The sequence below is a fragment of the Mustelus asterias genome, chromosome 16, assembly GCF_964213995.1.
Source record: "Mustelus asterias chromosome 16, sMusAst1.hap1.1, whole genome shotgun sequence".
NCBI classification, from domain to species: Eukaryota; Metazoa; Chordata; class Chondrichthyes; order Carcharhiniformes; family Triakidae; genus Mustelus; species Mustelus asterias.
The window spans coordinates 32,427,892-32,447,506 of NC_135816.1; the positions used below are offsets into that span (position 1 = coordinate 32,427,892).

The 19,615-nt window shown below is 42.9% G+C and overlaps 1 protein-coding gene across 2 annotated transcripts in view; it reads right to left on the bottom strand.

Annotated features, from left to right (window-relative positions):
• Window positions 1-15,877, bottom strand: part of sar1b (secretion associated, Ras related GTPase 1B) — a 30,773-nt gene extending 14,896 nt beyond the window's left edge. The window contains exons 1-2 of one of the 2 annotated variants that reach the window (XM_078230864.1): window positions 15,626-15,877; window positions 1,256-1,343 (exon numbers count right to left, since the gene is read on the bottom strand). In XM_078230864.1, the coding sequence (XP_078086990.1) occupies window positions 1,256-1,325 (70 nt within the window). In that variant the 5' untranslated portion in view covers window positions 1,326-1,343; window positions 15,626-15,877. Of the gene's footprint in view, window positions 1-1,255; window positions 1,344-2,116; window positions 2,269-15,625 lie in introns of those variants that run through there. The other variant, XM_078230865.1, reaches the window with a different exon arrangement.
• Between the last annotated feature and the right edge of the window lie 3,738 nt (window positions 15,878-19,615).

Genomic DNA, 19,615 nt, shown 5'->3' on the forward strand with positions numbered 1-19,615 from the left:
GTGGCAGCGGGACCCCCAACCCCTATTGATCGCCCCACCTCATCTGGTCCCACCCCCTTGTCACTGCCCCATGCCTGATGGGAACTGTGAAGGTACCCTCTGGGAATTAGCACTGTGCCCCTTGGCCAGTGTCAGGGGGCCAAGGTTGGCACTGCCAAGGTGCCAATGCCCAGGGGGCACCCACCTGCTGCTTGACCCTCTGGGAGGCCCCCATTGATGGGAACTGGGGAATGGCGTGGAGGAGGCTAGTGGGCCCAGAGACTTCAGTCCTGGACCCGCTAATTATATTTAAAATACTTTTAAATGAAGCCCTGCACAGGTAATGCAGCTCTGCGCCTATTTCTAGTGTGGAGCTGACAGCGCCGGAAATCACGCTCGGGGCGACGCCTAACACGGATCGCGTTACTCCAGCCCTGCTCGAATCACCCGGCCCGCTGTGCTAAAAAATCAACGCTGCATGATGGGAGAATCGCCCCTAAGAATCTCACGTTCAGTGGAATACTGAAAGCATTGGAAATTCCGTCTTTTGGATGAGACATTAAATTGAGGCTCTTTCTGCTCTCTCAGGTGGGTGTAAAAAATCCCATGGCACTATTTTGAAGGGTTGGGGAGTCATCCCCAAGTCACCTAGCTGACACTTATCCCTCAATCAACGTCACAAAACAGATGAACACATGGCTGTCTGTTGGAGCTTGCTGCCACATTTCCCAAATTACAAGTGAAATCACTTCAAAAATATTCATTGGCTATGAAGATTTGGGACATTTAGTGGTCATGCAAAATGCTTTATTTTTTGCTTTTTTCCTTCAGCGATTGTTAATTCCAATGAAATGGTCTTATTAAGGTTAACAATTATCATCTCTTCAAAAATAGTGAGAATTATTTATAGTTATATCTGTGACAAGAATGGAATCTTTTTAGTGACATTTGACTAGATATCTAGCATGTGTAGAATATTAGAGAGGGTGAGAAAATATAACTGGAATGTCAGCAGTGCAAATGTTACCCAGATTAATATGTGGATGGCTCATTGCTTCCTCAGTATTCAAACAGAATGCTCAAATTATCTAAATGCCATGTTTCCAGAGGGTATGTTGTAACGGGTTTGGGGTGAGAAAGAAGGAAAATAAATAACCAGAGAGAGTGCATATTACAAATATTACATCTATAACTATAAATCATATGTAATAATCCCATTTTGTTTAATCTGTGAACTTGCCTCAAGTTTAGAATTTATATAAACAGAAATTCTTACCTAAAAACTGAAGTGCACTACAGAAGCTATTAGTGAAACCATTATAAATCCATTCAAAAAAGGAGGTCATATCCGGGTCTTAAGGAATCTGAAAAACAAAACGAAATGAACATGCATTTTACACAGCAGAATATGTACAGTACACTAGAGTTTCAGTAACAAGCTGCCTGATGATAGCTGGACAAGACAAAATTCTAGGAAACACTTCGAAAAAGAAAGAATTTAAAATGTTTGAGTTCTGAAACTTGGTTAAAAACAAAAAAACATTTTTAAATTTTCCTAAATTGTTTTTTTGAGAAGCAAGTTTCCATTTTCAATCATTTTGTGGCAAACTCCTGACTGCATCTTTGCAGTTTCCTATTTTTAAGAAGTTGCCAAAATCTTGCTAGTGTTTACACTGGCAGGATCTTATGGTCCTGCCGACAGCGCACCTGCGCCACAGGCTTTTTGATGGCATGGGGTGTGTTCCATGGGAAACACAGTTGACAAGGGCGAGACCATAAGATCCCACCAACAGTGATTGGCGCACCACCTCCCGCCACCGTGAAACACACCACAAAAGGGGAGGAAAATCCCACTCAGTGTTTCAACTTTTGCTTGCCATCATTAAGGCAAACATTAGGGACGGGATTTTATGGTCTTGCTCGTCCCGAAACCGTAAAATTCTGCCTGAGGTCAACGGGTCTTTCCATGCTCTGCCCCTCACCTACTCCAATTCCCGTGGTGAGTGGGCTGGTAAAATCCCGACATTGGTTTCTGACCGCCAGAATAACACACACCTCCCTTTTCTACTAAGGCGTGCTGTGCTTGCATTTTGACCTGGCTTCAATTTTTCACCTCAGAAATGCACATTTTACTCACCTTACAAGTCAGCGCATGGAATCAGGCAGATGATACGTGAGCCAAAAAGCTATGCGGGAGTTTAGTTTTTCATCAAATCATGATTCAGTAATAGGTTTCGATAATGGGAGAGTCAGGATTTTGCCATAAAGTGGAACCTCATAAAAAGTATACTGGGATATGAATAAATTACAATTCTGTACAGTCACCTAATCTGACAAGTTAATAAACACAGACAACACAACATTAATGCAAGTACGGGGAAAAAAACCCTTGCACCAATTTGAGGCATAACTATTATGTATTCGGAGGTATGAATGGCAACAATTTGCAATATAGATTCAGTTACTTTTAATGTTTAGAAAAACAAGACCACTTCTTCAACTTCCAATATGGCTGAACCACGAAAAGTGTTTGAGGTGAGAGTCACATGATGAAAAATCTGAGAAATTAAGATAAGAATCAAAAGCTCTCTGTGTAATTGTTCTAATGCTCTGACTCTGATATAGCACCATCTTGGTTATGCTTTCAACATAACCAGAAAAAAGTTAGAATCCCAACCTTGCCCACCTTTATAAAATGATGATCTAGGAATCACACTTTCTGGTTGCAGTATCTGAATTATTCTGCCGCTGAAACCTCTTCTGGCCTTGAAACTCTTCCCACAAGCTCCTCCCTCTCTCCCCCCAAAAAAACAATGCTCTGCTCTTTTAACACTGGCCTATGGTGCCTTTGCCCCTAGAGCTCCCCCCCCACCCCCTCCACTTCTGCAGCATCATGCCCGACCACTGTTCCCTGTGCCTTAAGCTACCCAAACCCATGCTCTGCAATTCTATCCCTAATTTCTCCACCTCTGCCTGTGTTAAGATCCTCCTTAAGACAAACTTTGTGGGACAGACTAATCAAACTTTTAGTCACATGCTCATATGTCCTTCTATGGCTTAGTTGCTTCTTATTTTTGGATAGGTCAAGAGGGGTAGTGCTGGATGTCATCAGCATACACATGGAAGTTGATCTCATGTTTGTGGAAGGTGTCATCAAGAAACAGCATGTAGATAAACAAGACACGAGGCTAAGAACACATCTTCGGAGAACATTAGGTAATGATACAGATTTGGGAAGAAAAGCTGATATCAGATACCTTCTCCTCAGTGTAGCCAGATTGTATGCTGGAAATATATTATTGAGGATAATACAATTGAATATGTTAGAGGGAGGATAATGCATTAAAGTCACAGTTAGCAAATGGTATTCGTAAATTTTGTTAGGACAATTTTGGTGAAATGGGAAAAGCTAAAGTTTGATTGGAGACACAAACGGGGAGATGCAGAAATATTGGGCACAGATTTGGAAAGTAACAACGGGGAGATGCAGAAATATTGGGCACAGATTTGGAAAGTAACAACATGTTCAAGAATTGGACAGAAAAGAGGCATTGAACATGGAATAGTTGTTTTTTTTTAAAAAGAAAAAAATAGTGGGAGGTTTTTTAAAAAATCTTGAAAAGATATATGTAGAGAGAACCATTTACAATGTCACTTGGCATGAGTACCAGGAAGGAAGGTGTATGGTCAAGAATTCGGTGGGAATGGAATAAAGTGAGTGGGAGTGGATGAGCCTGGGGAGGAGATGGGACAGAAACTAGAGGTGGGAGATACAGTGCTAGGGTGTGGTGAGATTGCAGTAAGTTTGGCTTGTCAGAAAGGGGGGAGAAAATGGGGTAGCAGCAGAAACATCCGAGCACATGCAACCCAGTGCAATAGTTACCATTATACCCACTCTTTAAATGTTTGTGTGTGGGGAAACCCAGATTGTTTAAAAGCTGTCAAATAAACTGCAATGGATATCTTGCATGCCTTCAACATGCACAATTGCACTGGATGTTCACCCCCGATTGCCCATCCACCTGATGAGTTATCAGTAATGTTGTTAGAGTCTGTCTTGGTTCCCAGTCCAAAAGTCTCTTTCCCCTTTCTCTAATCAGAATCTCAGCACCCGTTTTCTTCCTCCTCATTCGATTGTCTGCTGTTACTGAACTGTCTATTTCTGGATAGGTCCTGCTTTTTCCAGAATAGGACAATTCTACAAAACTCACAATTGAGAGTGAGGGAGACTTACAGATATTCTGAAGCAGATGGCAGTGGAGAAGTGAGAAGGGGGGGGGGCGGGGAGGAGAGAGAGAGAGAGAGAGAAAGGACAGAGGCAGAAAGGAGGAACAATTGTAGGTACAACTCAAGGAGAGATGGTTGGTGCAGAGGTTGGGATGGTGGAAAGAATTTGACATCACAATCATAATCAGGGACAACTTGTTCACTATGTTTGCAGGGAAAGCTACATGGTTGTGATGGCTGACAGTGGACTCAAGACATGATAGTTGCACATACTGAGCTATCAATACTCCATTCTGATTTAGCAATGTAAGTTTCTTTCTCCTTTCACATAATGAAAGGATCCATTACAATGTTATTTGTTGGGTGAGAACACAGATGTACAACACTGTGTTCTTTGTGCATTGGCAGAAAGAGAGGTCGTTAAAGTATTCATCCCAACGCATGGACTATTTTCTTCCCTTGCTGCTCACTATAGGCGATGTCTCTCTGGACTGCACTCCCCACTGTTGTGCTTTTCTAGAGATTAGTAACAGCCAATTGTCACCAATCCTGTCCTGCACCGAGTTTTACACCTGTGCATGGTTAGCAAGGATAATTACAAAAAGTTAGGAAGAAGAAGCATGGGTGTTTTTCTTACTCCTTTTAGCCTCAGGATACAGCATGTGTTTCTCCAACACATATTTATATAGCACATTGTAACGTAATAAAATGTGCCAGGGTGCTTCACAGGAGCAACACAGAACACCACAATGAAATATTAGGTCAAATACCTAAAAGCTTTTAAGGTGCGTCTTAAGAGAGAAGAGTAGGGGAAAATTCCAGAGCTTAGGGCCTGGGCAACTGAAAGCATGGCCACCAATGGTAGAATCATAGAATGATTACAGCACAGGTGGTCATTTGGCTTGTCATTTCTCATATTCCCTGAAGGAACAATTCACCTAGTGCCACTCGCTGCCTTTTCCTCATAGCCATACATTTCATTCCTTCCCAGATAATGAACCAATTCCCTTTTGAAAGCCTGAACTGACCTTGCCACCAACAACCCTGAGGCAGTGCATTCTGGATCGTAATCACTTTCTGCACTAAAAGGTTTTCCCTTATGTCACCATTGCTTCTTGTGCAAATTTTCTTAGATCTGTGTCCTCTGGTTCTCAATCCTTCCATGAATGAAACAGTTCCTCTTGATCTGATCAGGATGCCAGAATTAGATGAGCATAGATATTTTGGAGAGTTGTGGTGCTATAGGAGATTGGGAGGGACCAGCCCATGGGGAAAGTTGAAAACAAGGATGAGAATTTTTTTTAAAAAATCAGGATATTGCTTGACTGGGAGCCAGTGAGCACTGGGGTGATAACTGAATGGGGCTTGCTGCAAGTTAGAGTATTGGCAGAGTCCTGGATGACCTCAAGTTTACAGAGGATTAAATTTGGGAGACCAGTCAGAAGCGCATTAGAACAGTTGAGACTAGAGGTTACAAAGGCATGACTGAGGGTTTCAGCTGCAGCTGAGGTGAGACAGGGTAAAGTTGGCAATGTTATACTGCCTTTCTACAGAGCGCAGCAAACATAGCAGTGACAGGCTGTTGTTCGCTATTCAAGGTAGCCAGCTAGTGAAGGATAGAACTGAAGTCTAATGTTTGGAAGCTTTTATTTACAGTGATATACATTACAAATATGCACCTCCAAACCTATCCAGCACAGTTTCAGTCTAGTCTTATACATTAAAGTACAAGTGAAGCCCCAGTTAATGTAAACCATCTAAATACAATTAAATACTCACTTAACAATTCTCAACAGTCAAACCTAAAGTACAGCGTTGCCTATTTTTTGTCCAAAAATAGATAAATATTGTGGATCAAGGCTACTACAGTGACACTAGAAACCAGTGTCCATTTTCACTTAAAAAGTGTGTTTAAAGCGCGAATGTCAGGTGTGCCATCCAGCCACTCTCCTCCTGAGGCTTTACACACTACCTGTCTGATAGTCAAGCTAGAGATGTGGGATAACAGCATCAAAGTAATGAAATGCTTTGGCCTTTGAAAGAAGGCTTGCTGAATACCTCTATGGAAAAATTAATGGCCTCCCACAATGTGAACATACAAAGTTGTATGTTGTTTCTTGCTGGTCACAGTGATGTCTCTCTGGACCACTTCATCCATTGTCGATCTAATGTTGAGCCAACTGGTCTCAGAATAAGTGCCTCTACAGTTGGGTGAAATTGATCACTATTCTTTCATCCTACTGGACAATTCAGGTATGGAGGTGTTAGGCAAGTAAAAGACTGGGCTCATTTCAGATGGTTAGAATGACCTTAGCCAAGTTGGCAGGGTGGAGACAGTCTGTAATTGCATCTGCTTCCTCAAGCCAATGGAAGAAAAAGTGAAAAATATTTATTGGTCCGATTGATATTTATTATTTTCCAGGGTCCACTGATGGAAATAATGGTGTGAAAGACAGATGGTGACAGGCTCATCACTGACTGTGGTTTCCACTGATAAAATAGTCAAAGGACTCTTTACGCCCGCATGAAGTTAAATTCCCATGCATTATAGGAGGTCAACTGGTTTTGTATTCAAATCTGGTATGCTTAATTTAATTAACAAAATAGTGCTGCGTGCGGAGCCTCACAGCTGAACAATAACTAAAGCAAAACCTGCTTTGGAACATTGGCAGCTACCAATAGCCCCTCCCCCCACCACCCCCTACACACAGTGGCAAATGCATCACATGGCACGATCCTGAGTCAGACAGACAAGGAATATTTCAATCTCTGATCTGAACGTGATGATATCAGCCAGATTGGTGGGGAATATCAGCTAAGGCTTCTGCTCCTGATTATTATCTAGCCTTTCCGACTGTGAAACTGTAGTTTGCAGATGCCACAAGGTTAAGATTGGTTTGACTATAACAACCTTGTTCTAAAAGAACATTTATGCTCCCCGTCTAGCTAAATGAGAAAACAAATGACAAATCTTCCATGCGTGGGGAGCCAAAACACAGCACAAGTTACTGTTGTGAAGACAGAAAGAAGCAAGCTAAAAAATAATTAATAGAAGAATTGAAGGATGGAAGTCAAACAACAGCTCTGCAAGTGACGCTGCTTTACAATTCCAGTTAGGAGTTGGAATAACAGGTTAATTTTCACTCTCCAGGTATGGAGAGCCTGGATTATCTGGTTTGATTTTCAGTTCACAGCTTCTTTTAAATTCATTTCCAGGATGTGGGTGTTGCTGACTAGGCCAGCGTTTATTGCCCGCCCCTGGTTGCCCTTGAGTAGGTGGTGATGAGCTGCCTTCTTGATCTGCTGCAATCCCTGAGGTGTAGATACACCCACAGTGCTGTTAGGGAGAGAATTCTAGGGTTTTGACCCAGCAAGTGAAGGAACGGCGATATATTTCCAAGCCAGGGTGGTGAGTGACATGGAAGGGAACCTCCAGGTGGTGGTGTTCCCAGGTATCTGCTGCTCTCGTCCTTCTAGACGGTAGTGGTCATGGGTTTGGAAGTTGCTGTCCAAGGAACCTTGGTGAGTTCCTGCAGTGCATCTTGTAGGTGTACATCTATGTGTAACCAGAGGGATCAAACCCATCAGTGCCTTAAAATACTCAACCCTCTACTGCTGTAGTACTCCAAACCGTTAAAGGATGCTAAAAAGCTGTTGAAATATGGAAGCTACTTCAGCAGAAATCAAGCTCTGCACGATTACAACTGACAGTTTACATTTCAGTGAACTTTGATAGGGATCTTCAGCAAAGGAGTATACAACTTTTTCTATACTCCTTCTGCATACCCCAAAATTAAATGTCCCAGTCGAACTGTGTTTACAAACTGATGTCCTGGTAAAAGGCAGTTTCACCTGAAACAAACAGACAAATTATGTAGTGAGACAAAAGAGCATCATTTTTGAACTTGGCCTCTCTCCGTGTACAGGAATTGGTGATCACAAAAATGAAATGACAGTAAATCTCTGGCCCCTTTTTGTTAGTTATGTCATCGCTGTCTTGCAGAGAAAAGAATTCACACCCATTTTGTTACTTATGCTGAAATCTTACTGTTCGAAGGACAGATTCTAAGGATAGAAGCCACAACCCATAATTGTTTTCTTTGTCAAATTCATCATGTACGATACCTGCTGCATGCATGCATGCTAATTTAACTCTGAAGTAGGGTCATCCTGGCTCGAAACTTTGGCTCCATTCTCTCGCCACAGATGCTGTCAGACCAGCTAAGATTTTCCAGTATTTTCTGTTTTTGTTGTTAATTTAACTAATGTTCAATTATAGTACTATGTCACTCCATCCCAAAGACTGGCGTTTTCATTTGTCACTTTTTTGCACCGAAGTCCCCATGTGTTTTCCACATCTACACCCCACTGAGTTCACCAAGAACAACAAACCTATTGCAAGCTTCTTCCAGTCTTGCTCCAATACATTGAACCGTGAAGGTGCTCCCTTCATCAAGCGCTCTCCATTTTCTAGTACAGGACTTGTTTGGGCCTGGAAGCTCCACTTACTTTGGCTCCACATAACCATAGCCAAGGCTGGGAGCTTGGTAGGAAGGACAACACCACAAATCAAAAATACACCCTCCTACTTTTTCCACACTGTAGATAGTATTTTATATGTACAATCATGCCCTGATTATTTAAAATTAAATAGCAAAGTATACAATCTTAATAGTTTCAAATGATCCCTGATAAAAGGAGTACATCTGTGGATACTGAGCAATTGTCGGAATGCCAGTGCTTCTCATAGATAAATTGCCTGCCATCGATTCACATTTTTGTGAATAGCTGCTTGGGCTACATTTTATAGGGTTGATGGTAAGTTTGAAAATGTAGCTTAGCATTGGTCAATAGCCTCACAAAAGGGTACAAGAAAATTGAAGGAAAAGTAAAAATACATGAATTTGCATTCAAAAAGACGACTTTGCATTAGATTAAAATTTCACAATGGAAGAGTGTTTGGATATTAATTCAAGGAAGAGAAACTGCTCACAGTGCAGGAGCTTTCTATACATCTAGGCAACATTCATGCTAAGCTGCATGTAGCTGTGCAGCAGCCCAGCAGGTACTGTGGAGGCCCTGTTCAGAGTGTGCAAAACAGCTTAAAGCTACCATGCATTGAAAAACTGGCCATACACCACAAAGTTTTACAGAGAACACTGGACCTAAGAATATTTACATTTTTGAATGTGCCAAGAATGGAAACATTATATTGCACTTGCATAGCTGTCAGCAGGGGATTCAGAAGTGGCTATTCCACTTTGGGTTGGCACAAAGAGCTCCTTCCTGTCCTAACCAGATATCCTAACGCAGCAGGAACTTTCAGCATGAATGATCAGCAGCCGAAAGATTGGTTGATTTTTCTCACTTCCTTAACCCGAGTGTTCAGGTCAATGATACCACTGTCCAAATTTATAGAATCCCTACAGTGCAGAAGGAGGCCATTTGGCCCATCAAGTCTGCACCAGCTCTCCGACAGAGCATTCCACCCAGGCCTTAAACCTGTAGCCCCACATATTTATCCTGCTAATCCCCCCAACCTAAACATCTTGGGACACAAAGGGCCAATTTAGCATGGCCAATTCACCTAACCTGCACATCTTTGGACTGTGGAAGGAAACCAGAGCACCCTGAGGAAGCCCATGCAGACACAAGGAGAATGTGCAAACTCCATAAGGCATAGGAGCAGAATTAGGCCACTGGGCCCATCGAATCTGCTCCACCATTCAATCATGGCAGATATTTTTCTCATAACCATTCTCCTGCCTTTTCCCCATAATCCCTGACCCCCTTATTAATCAAGAACTTATCTATCTCTGTCTTAAAGACACTCAATGACCTGGACTCCATAGCCTTCTCTGGCAAAGAGTTCCACAGATTCACCACACTCTGGCTGGAGAAATTCCTCATCTCTGTTTTAAAGGATCATCCCTTTAGCCTGAGCTTGTGCCCTCTGGTTTTTGTTTTCCTACTAGTGGAAACATCCTCTCCACGTCCACTCTATCCAGGCCTCGCAGTATCCTGTAAGTTTCAATAAGATCCCCCTCATCCTTCTAAACTCCAACAAGTCCAGACCCAGAGTCCTCAACCGTTCCTCATATAACAAGCCCTTTATTCCAGGGATCATTCTTGTGAACCTCCTCTGGACCCTTTCCAAGGCCAGCACATCCTTCCTTAGACATTGGGCCAATACTGCTCACAATACTCCAAATGGAGTCTGACCAGAGCCTTATACAGCCTCAGAAGTAAATCCCTGTTCTTGTATTCTGGCCCTCTCGCCATGAATGCTAACATTGCATTTGCCTTCCTAACTATTGACTGAACCTGCAATGTTAACCTTAAGAGAATCTTGAACAAGGACTCCCAAATCCCTTTGTGTTTCTGATTTCCTAAGCATTGTCCCATTTAGGAAATAGTCTATGCCTCCATTCCTCCTTCCAAAGTGCATAACCTCACACTTTTCCACATTGTATTCCATCTGCCACTTCTTTGCCCACTCTCCTAACCTGTCCTTCTGCAGCCCCACTGCTTCCTCAATACTACCTGTCCCTCTACATAACTTTGTATCATCTGCAAACTTAGCAACAGTGCCTTCAGTTCCTTTGTCCAAATCGTTAATGTATTTTGTGAACAGTTGTGGTCCCAGCACTGACCCCTGAGGCACACCACTAGTCACCAGCTGCCATCCTGAAAAAGACCCCTTTATCCACACTCTTCTGCCTTCTGCCAGTCAGCCAATCCTCTATCCAGTGAAGGGTTGTGGCGCCACTAGGCCTAGAATTGAACCCAGGTTCCTGGCGCTGTGAGGCAGCAGTGCTAACTACTGGGTCACCATGCCACATTGAGTTCAGGTAACTCAACGCAGGCTTGATCTGAATCATTCAGAGCAACATTCTCACCAATTTTCTCATTTGTTGAAAACAATGACTCCTTGCTGGAGTATGGATAGGTACCTGGCCAAGCTGCTATTATTCATTGGGTGAGCCTTGACTCGAGTGCTGGCATTATAATGCTGGCATTCATTATAAGGGCATCACAGTCGAGTCCAGTTTATTTCTTGCCCTGTGACCACACATTTGCACCTCTAGCCGGGGCTGCTGGTTAGCAATCAGGAATGGGAACCCATTCCCCTCTTCACCCCAAAATTGTTGAGATGGACTGTGACTGAACGCAGACAACAGATTGAACCTGGGACCATCTTGACTTTAATGGCTCAACTACTGACGGATAATTACACCCTCAATGTGCCTAATCAATAAATAGTACAGCACAGGAAGAGGTAACTCGACCTAAGTCTGTATTGCATTATGCCTCATTTGTTTGTCCAAAGTTTCTCAGTCTGTGAAAACACATCACAATACACATTTCCATTATTAAGTAATGCAGATGCTTTGGACCAAGTATGACACTACTTCCACACAGAGAAGTGCTCACAATTTAAAGTGGGAGAAATGCATACACAGCAAGCTACAGTCCACTTATTTTAAAAATAAAAAATAAGTGCTCAGTCCGACATACACATAAAACATAATTTACATGCTCAAGATGGGTTAGCAAACCATACTAACTGTAATCCTGATTAGAACTTTGGTGTAAATATAACTTGTGATTCCTCAGTCAACAGTGTTTTGGGGACAGGTGCAATGTTAAAATTCAATGCTTCTCCCATGCATTCTTTAGTGTTAAGTAAGGCCTGATAACGAGCTCTCCACTTTCACTACAGGCATCAGCATCACACCGCAGTTTTGCTGGGATACACACGCCTTTCCTTGCTTGCAGAGAAAAAGCAACATTACTACATAACATATTACATGCAGATAAATCTAGTTTTATGGGCAGTGGGGGAGGAGGGAAAAGGTGCTGAGGTTCAAATAATCATGCATGAATTCCTCTTAGAAATCTGCTTCAAGTATTTCCGTACTATTGTGCATCTAAACCCCGCATACTAGAATTTGCAACCTAAACAACTTCACTGTAACTCCCTCTCCTTAAAATACACCTATTAATATACCTGTTAATTACTTTTCACCAGCCCTCCTAATATCTCCTCCTCTAATTTAAAGTCCACTTTTGACTGATAATACTTCTGCGAAGCAGTTTGAGATGCTTTCCTACGTTAATAGCACTTATTAATTTGCAAGCTGTTGTTAATCACTCGTCTTTCATTTTTGTGTAAAGTTGTTTTTGCCGATTAAACCTCAGTTTTTCTAATTAAGAATGCTTTGTTTCATTTCTGACTGCACCAAAAATACATTGATATTCGCAACTGTTTTTTTAGACTCAAATTCAGGAGTAAATAAAAGTCATCAATCAGAAGATCCATGTCTACCACCTGTACTGAAATGGCCTTAAAAATAGTCAGCCCTGAAAGGGTTAACTGAAATGAGTGGATAATGGACCATTTTTTATTACACAACAGAGGACTAACAGCTGTCTATTGCATGTGGGCCACCAAAGGTCAACAACATGCACACATGGTAGATTATACCACATGCCAAGTAGGTTACTGACACCACTGAGACTGGAAAACATCTTTGGACTGTCTACGTCAATCTGAGTTAACCTGATACCCTTCAACAGCCAAAACAAAATCACTGCCCCACTGTGATGTGCACTGTTTACAGTCTTATACCTCTTGAAGGAACAGCCAGTCCTCAGAGGAGAAAGTGTTGAGTGACCTGCGAAACATTCCAAAGTGAGCTTCAAACTCTGACATTTGAACTGGTTCTTGGCATAAACACAGGGCGAGTAATCAAACAAGGTGCCACAGATCAGTACAGATTAGCATCACAAGTGTCTGCTCATCTGTCTACCAATCACCTGCCACAAGGCATGGTTTAAAATTTAACCTTGCCCCATCTTGTACTTTTAACAAGCAAAGTTGCAAGTTTACTCTTGATTAATAAGGAAAAAGAGAAGACCTAGGACATGAAATCACCCAGGTTTCCTGTTCATAACCACTGTGTAGCAAATGGCTCTTTGGGTAGGTACTAGTGAGTTGCTCCAGTGGAACTTTCAGCAATCATAACTTGCAAAACAACAGAGATAATTTGAGTTTACTTGGATGGGTTAAAGGACAGGGAGGTGGAGAGTGAAGCAGTTTAAGTTGGGAACTCTAGAATACTGGGTCTGACGAAGCGTCATCCAGACTCGAAACGTTAGCTACATTCTCTCTCTTGAGATGCTGTCAGACCTGCTGAGGTTTTCTAGCATTTTCTGTATTTGTTTTAGATTCCAGCATCCGCAGTAATTTGTTTTAATCTTGAATACAGGGTCCAGTTATGAGATGGCACAGAAAAACTTAAAGTGGATTTCTAAAAGTAAAATTTGAGTTAAACATAAATGCTACCTCTGGCTGATATGAATGAGCTTTGGGCTGAATATCACTAGCCCATTTAGCCTATCCTTACAAATCTCCCAAATTCCCTAGAATTGATAACTCTGTTTGCCAACGGCAATTTATTCAAAGTTGAAAGCACAAACAGCAATGCACTGGCAGGAATCATTTGTATCGCTATTGTTAAGACAATTAGGCTTCCATGAAGCACAGAACAAGATATTGACAATCCAAGTACAGTGATAGCCATCTTCAACAATGCTTGCTTATTAAGTGACACTATGCATGAAACAAAACACTGGTCACAAATAGTGAGTGGTCATGTACCACCTTCCCCCAGTTGCACAAGTATTTAAATGCAGTTACAAAAAAGAAAGCAGGGTGGGTAGGTTCCAAAAAAATTTCCAGAGCCCTGGCAGTTGTCAGATACATGGTCTATTTGGTCATTCTATAGGCAAGTCCAAATAGTGAGTCCTGATAGGCTATTCAATCTCAGAGAGCATCACAGTGGACTTCAACCCTGTTCACACTTTGTCAGGCGTCACTGGAATCCTCCCTAAATCAAAAGTATGGAGGTGAATTATGGCACCCTCCCTGAAACAAGCTGAGTCCATACAGACTGGTAATCAAACATGGGACTCTTTGGGAGCAAAATTCCTCCTTTCATGAATAAAGGGATAATCCCCATTTTCCTTCGTAACTAACTCCCATGACCAAAATGAAGTGGGCTTCCGTTAGTAGTTTATTAACTATGGAAAAATATAAACATTGTTCATTCTTTTAAACACTAAAATAGAAATTTCATTATCTTGTGACCCAGGGCTGTGTCAAGTGGTACTTTTCCCTGCTAGATCAGAAGAGAAAACAATGTACAGTTCATCCGTTAAGTAATTTTTGGAATGATGAAGCCAAAACAAAATAATTTGCTTCTATTTCTGCTCAGATTCATTTTTATCCAACTCTTAATTCATAAATATTATTCATTCAACCACTGGCAACTTTTGTCATGAACATACGATGTAAACTTCCCTTCTGTTTGAGACGAAGTCCAGTGAACAATTCTCTCTTCTTTCCAGCAAGGTGGCCAATGCCCTGTTCTAGGGTTGGCATCACCAGAAGTCAAGTAAACCACTGTCACTTTTGTCACTAAGCGTTTTAACAAAATTTGTTAAAACTCTTACTGTGTTTACCCCAGTCCAACGCCAGCATCTCCACATCATCACTTTTGTCACTGCCATCCCTAAACTGTTGTGGCTACTACTCTGCCTTGGTCGCAATCTATTCCAGAGTCCACCAAAGCCCAAGAGCTGAAAAATCAGCCCCAACATCCAGGCCAGTTTGAATAGTCAAAGTCGTCAAGCCCCACTGCAACCAAATATCTGCTCACAATTTAAATACAACTTTTGCGTGGATTTTACTGCATCAGCACCATCACCTTCAGGATTGACAGTGCTTGATTAAAGGAGTACATTTTCTCCTTAAAAAAAAAGCTGTTCTCAATTTTGGATTTCTGTCAATAATGCGCACAAAACAATTTGTCGGAAAGACAGAAGCAAACGCACAGCAAAAGATTAACAACAAAGCGATGGAACCAGCTTTGTGACACAGCAGCCGTGCAGGGACCGACTCAACAAAAAAAAAACACACACACATAAGTGGCTTGTATTTACAATCGCTATCCCTCTGACATCTGAAATGGGGGAGGGAAAGAAAAAAAAAGGATGGGCCCAAAAGTCAAAACAAAAAGGAAGGGGGACAGCAAGATGTGTCCGCGATAATCTGGGGCTCGATTATTAGGCAATGTCGGGGGGGTGGGGGTTAAGATTCAGCATTAAAATGACAGCGGGAGAGGGCCGCAGGCTGAAGAAGCCGGGGAGTGGGGGAAGATTTGCTTCTTGCAACTGATCTTTGCTACTCTGGGCGCCGGGGGATCGAGTGCCAGCGGCCCGGGGTCGCCAGGGAGACCGGCCCCGGGGGGGGGGGAGGGGGAGAAGAAGAGTCACCGGGGTTCACAAGAGCCCAGACAGACCGATAGACAGCGACCCCCCCCCCCCCCCCGGGCTACTGCTGCATCAAACTCACCGGGAAATGTCAGCGGGAGGAGGCCGTGGGAGAGGGGGGGGAAAGAGAAGCTCGGCACCGGGGACTTGATCCGAGGGTCGGGCTGTTTTCCTCGCCTCTCTGCCGGGAGCTCACAATCAGCTGTGGGAACCGTCAGAGCCACGACACAACAATGGCGACCGCTTCACTTCCGCCCGGTGCAACCCGCTCACCCTTCCCCCCCGGCCGCTGGATGCCACGAAACCAGTCCCCACCCTTCCTCCCCCGCAAGAGGCAGGGAGCTTGGGCAGTGCAAGGATTGCCAACTCAGCCCTGGATGGGGATGGGGGGGATTCATAATTGGAAAGTCCCACTTTCCACATCAATATTCGTTTCATACTTCCATATGTTTTAAAGCGTCCAGTAGACATTAACGGGGAGTCGATGATTGTCACTCCTGTCAATGATTGATAGTTAGATACATAGGAATTAGGAGCAGAAGTAGGCAAATTCTGCCCCTTTGAGCCTGCTCTGCTATTCAATCAAATCAGGGCTGATCTCTCCCTGGTCTCAAATCCACCTGTTCCCATATCCCCTCATCCCTTTTCTTTAATTAGAAATATATCTATCTCCTTCTTGAAACCATTCAACGGTTCAGACTCCACCGAGCTATGAGGCAGTGAGTGCCACAAATTCACCACTCTCTGTGAGTAGATAGTATGCTGTGATTTTCTTCTCCCCTCGGCAGTGGAATTCAAGATTTATTACAATGCAAATTTCTCTTAATGACAGTTAAGTTTCAGTGTGTTTTCAACCTCCACCGACGTTTTGCAATAAAAATGTCTCACAATGTTGCCAGAAGCATGACCTTGATATATAGTGCAGTTTGCAAAATTACACTGTTTCTGGCATTAATGCTTTATTGGCATTAATGTTTGTCTGGCATTAATGTTTTATTGCACCAGTTGTGCATCTAATGGTAGAAATCATGGTTGAAAATGATTGAAAAGCATGAAGTGATAATGTGCTGCAGAAATTACTTGTTTGGTGACATCATTTAGTTAAAAAAATTATATTCAAAATAGATCCTTTCACGACCACCAGAGATCATAAAGCGTGTAACAGCTAGGGAATCACTTTTTGAAGTGTAGCCACTGTTGCAATGTTAGAGGCACAGCACTCAGCAAACTCCCACAAACAGCAGTATGATAATGGCCAGATAGTCTGTGTTTTACCACATTGATTGAGGGATTATTATTGGCACGGGCATGTGGTAACTCCCCTACTCTTTTTTTAAAAAGTGCCTTGGGATCTTTTACATACACCTGATAAATGGGATCTGTTATATATCATCTGAATGGCAGCACCTTTGACAATGCTATGCTCCCTCAGTCCTGCCAGCCTTGATTTTTGTTCTCACTATTCAAGCCCTGGAGAGGGACTTGAATCCAGAAATTTGTGATTCAGATGTGAATGTGCTACCAAGTGAGCCATGGCTGACACACGCACAGACACACCGTTTTCACCTTCCTCTTGGTAGTCATTAGCCCACAGCACAAACAGCCCTTGAATTTAACACAGAATTGTTCAGCTTTTATAGGTCGGTTGAGGCAGAAGGTCAGCTTTAATTAAATTAAATGGCAGAGTAGGCTCGAGGGGTTATATGGTCTCCCCTTTCTTATGTTATAAGGACAGTTGTATTGGGAAACAAAACTGCCACACTGGTGCATTACAGTAGGGGTGGCACAGTGGTTAGCACTGCTGCATTGCAGCACCAGGGACCTGGATTCAACTCTTGCCTTGGGTAACTGTGTGGAGTTTGTACGTTCTCCCCATGTCTCCGAGAGTTTCTTTCAGATAAAACGGTTTCCTCCCACAGTCCAAATATGTGCTGGTTGGGTTGATTGGCCATGCTAAATTGTCCCTAGATGTGTAGGTTAGGGAGAATTAGTGAGGTAAATACATGGTGTTACAGGGATAGGGCTTGGGTGGGATTGGATAGTCGGTGCAGGCCCGATGCACTCTAGGGATTCTATGACAGGGCACTGTTCAGGAGTTAAAGTAAAGTTTATTTATTAGTCACAAGTAGGCTTACATTAACACTGCAATGAAATTACTATGAAAATCCCCTAGTCGCCAAACCCCGGCGCCTGTTCGGGTACACTGAGAGACAATTTAGCATAGCCAATTCACCTAACTTGCACATCTTTGGACTGTGGGAGGAAACCGGAGCACCCTGAGGAAACCCACGCAAACAGAGGGGGAATGTGCAGACTCTGCACAGACAGTGACCCAAAGCCGGGAATTGAACCCGGGTCCCTGGTGCTGTGAAGCAGCAGTGCTAACCACTGTGCCACCTTATGAACAAAGACATTGTTCAGGCTAAATGAAGGGAATTTTTATTTTGAAGGAAGTTGTGCTGTAGTTGATGTGGAAATACTTTATTTTGAATTTAAGTGCCTGAAGGGGATAATATTCGAATTCTGAATGTTAACGTCACTTGTTTCGACTGACACATAAAATGTCATCAAAAGCTGTCAAGCTTGGCAGTGATAGAACTCTTGCCTCTGAGTCACAGTTTTAGGTTCAAGCTCCCCTCCAGAGATTTGAGCATGTAATCTAGGCTGGTACTTAAATGCTGCAGGAGTGCTGCTGGAGTCTGACATACCATCTGCTGTTTATCATCACAGGTGAATATATAAGAATGTATAAGATCCATAGAACCACAGAATCCCTATAGCACTGAAAAAGGCCATCCAGCCCATCGAGTCAGTACAGACTCTCCGAAAGAGTATTCCACCTGGGTCCTCCCCTTCCCCTAGCTCCGTAACCCCATGCATTTATCATGGGTAATCCACCCAATCTACACATTTTTGGACACACATGGGCAATTTAGCATGGCCAATCCACCTAAACTGCACATCTTTGGACTCTGGGAGGAAACCGGAACACCTGGAGGAAATCCATGCAGACATGGGGAGAACATGCAAACTCCACACAGTCACCCAAGGCCGGAATCAAACTCGGATCCCTGGTGCTTTGAGGCAGCAGTACTAATCACTGTGCCGCCCCACTATTTGAAGAACAGAGGAGTTCCCTTGGTCAACATTCATCCTTTGATCAACAGCATCAAAAACAAATGAACAAATTTAAAAAGAATAGCATCAATTATTATTTGCCACCATGTGTCGTGGGTGAACTTTCAAAAACAGACAGAATCTTGTGTTAGCGTGGAGGAGAGGGTTACATGTATGGTGCTGAGTCAAGGAATTTAAAATATAATGGGAAAGTCCTAGGCATGTACCTAAATGGTGTGATGTGATTAGTTGTCTCCTATCTTTCCCTTTTATTTTAGAATCTTTGCGTAAGTGAGAACACAAGTAGCACTCTGCCCTAAACCTCTCCTCAAAATGCTTTGGAGCCTGCCACAATGGAGGAAGGTAACTCGGGATCAGAGTTTGGAGCAAGCAATGGATTCAGTCGGTGAAGACTCTCTCTACTCAGATGTGGGGCGGCATAGTGGTTAGCACTGCTGCCTCACAGCGCCAGGGAGCCGGGTTCAGTTCCTGGCTTGGGTCACTGTCTGTGCGGAGTTTGTACATTCTCCCTGTGTCTGCGTGGGTTTCCTCCGGGTGCTCCAGTTTCCTCCCACGGTCTGAAAGATGTGCTGGTTAGGTGCATTGACCCAAACAGGGTGCTGTAGTGTGGTGACTAGAGGAATTTCACAGTAACTTCATTGTAGTGTTAATGTAAGCCTTACTTGTGACTAATAAATAAACTTTAACTTTAGATACACAAACTTCAAGATCTCAAAATGAACTTTTGCTGTTAACATGATTTTTCAATTCCCAATTGCCCCTGCCTTCCCTGAATATCCCCTGCAAAGAGATTTTCTGTGAAATATGCTCCTCACTTCTCCTGTGCCACTTTTGAAATTCTTGTACGGTCAGTTGTCTAAGGAACAATTTAAGACTATCCTAGATGTGAACTTTTAATTTTGTGGGGGCTCCATGATGGCATGTTTAATAGTGG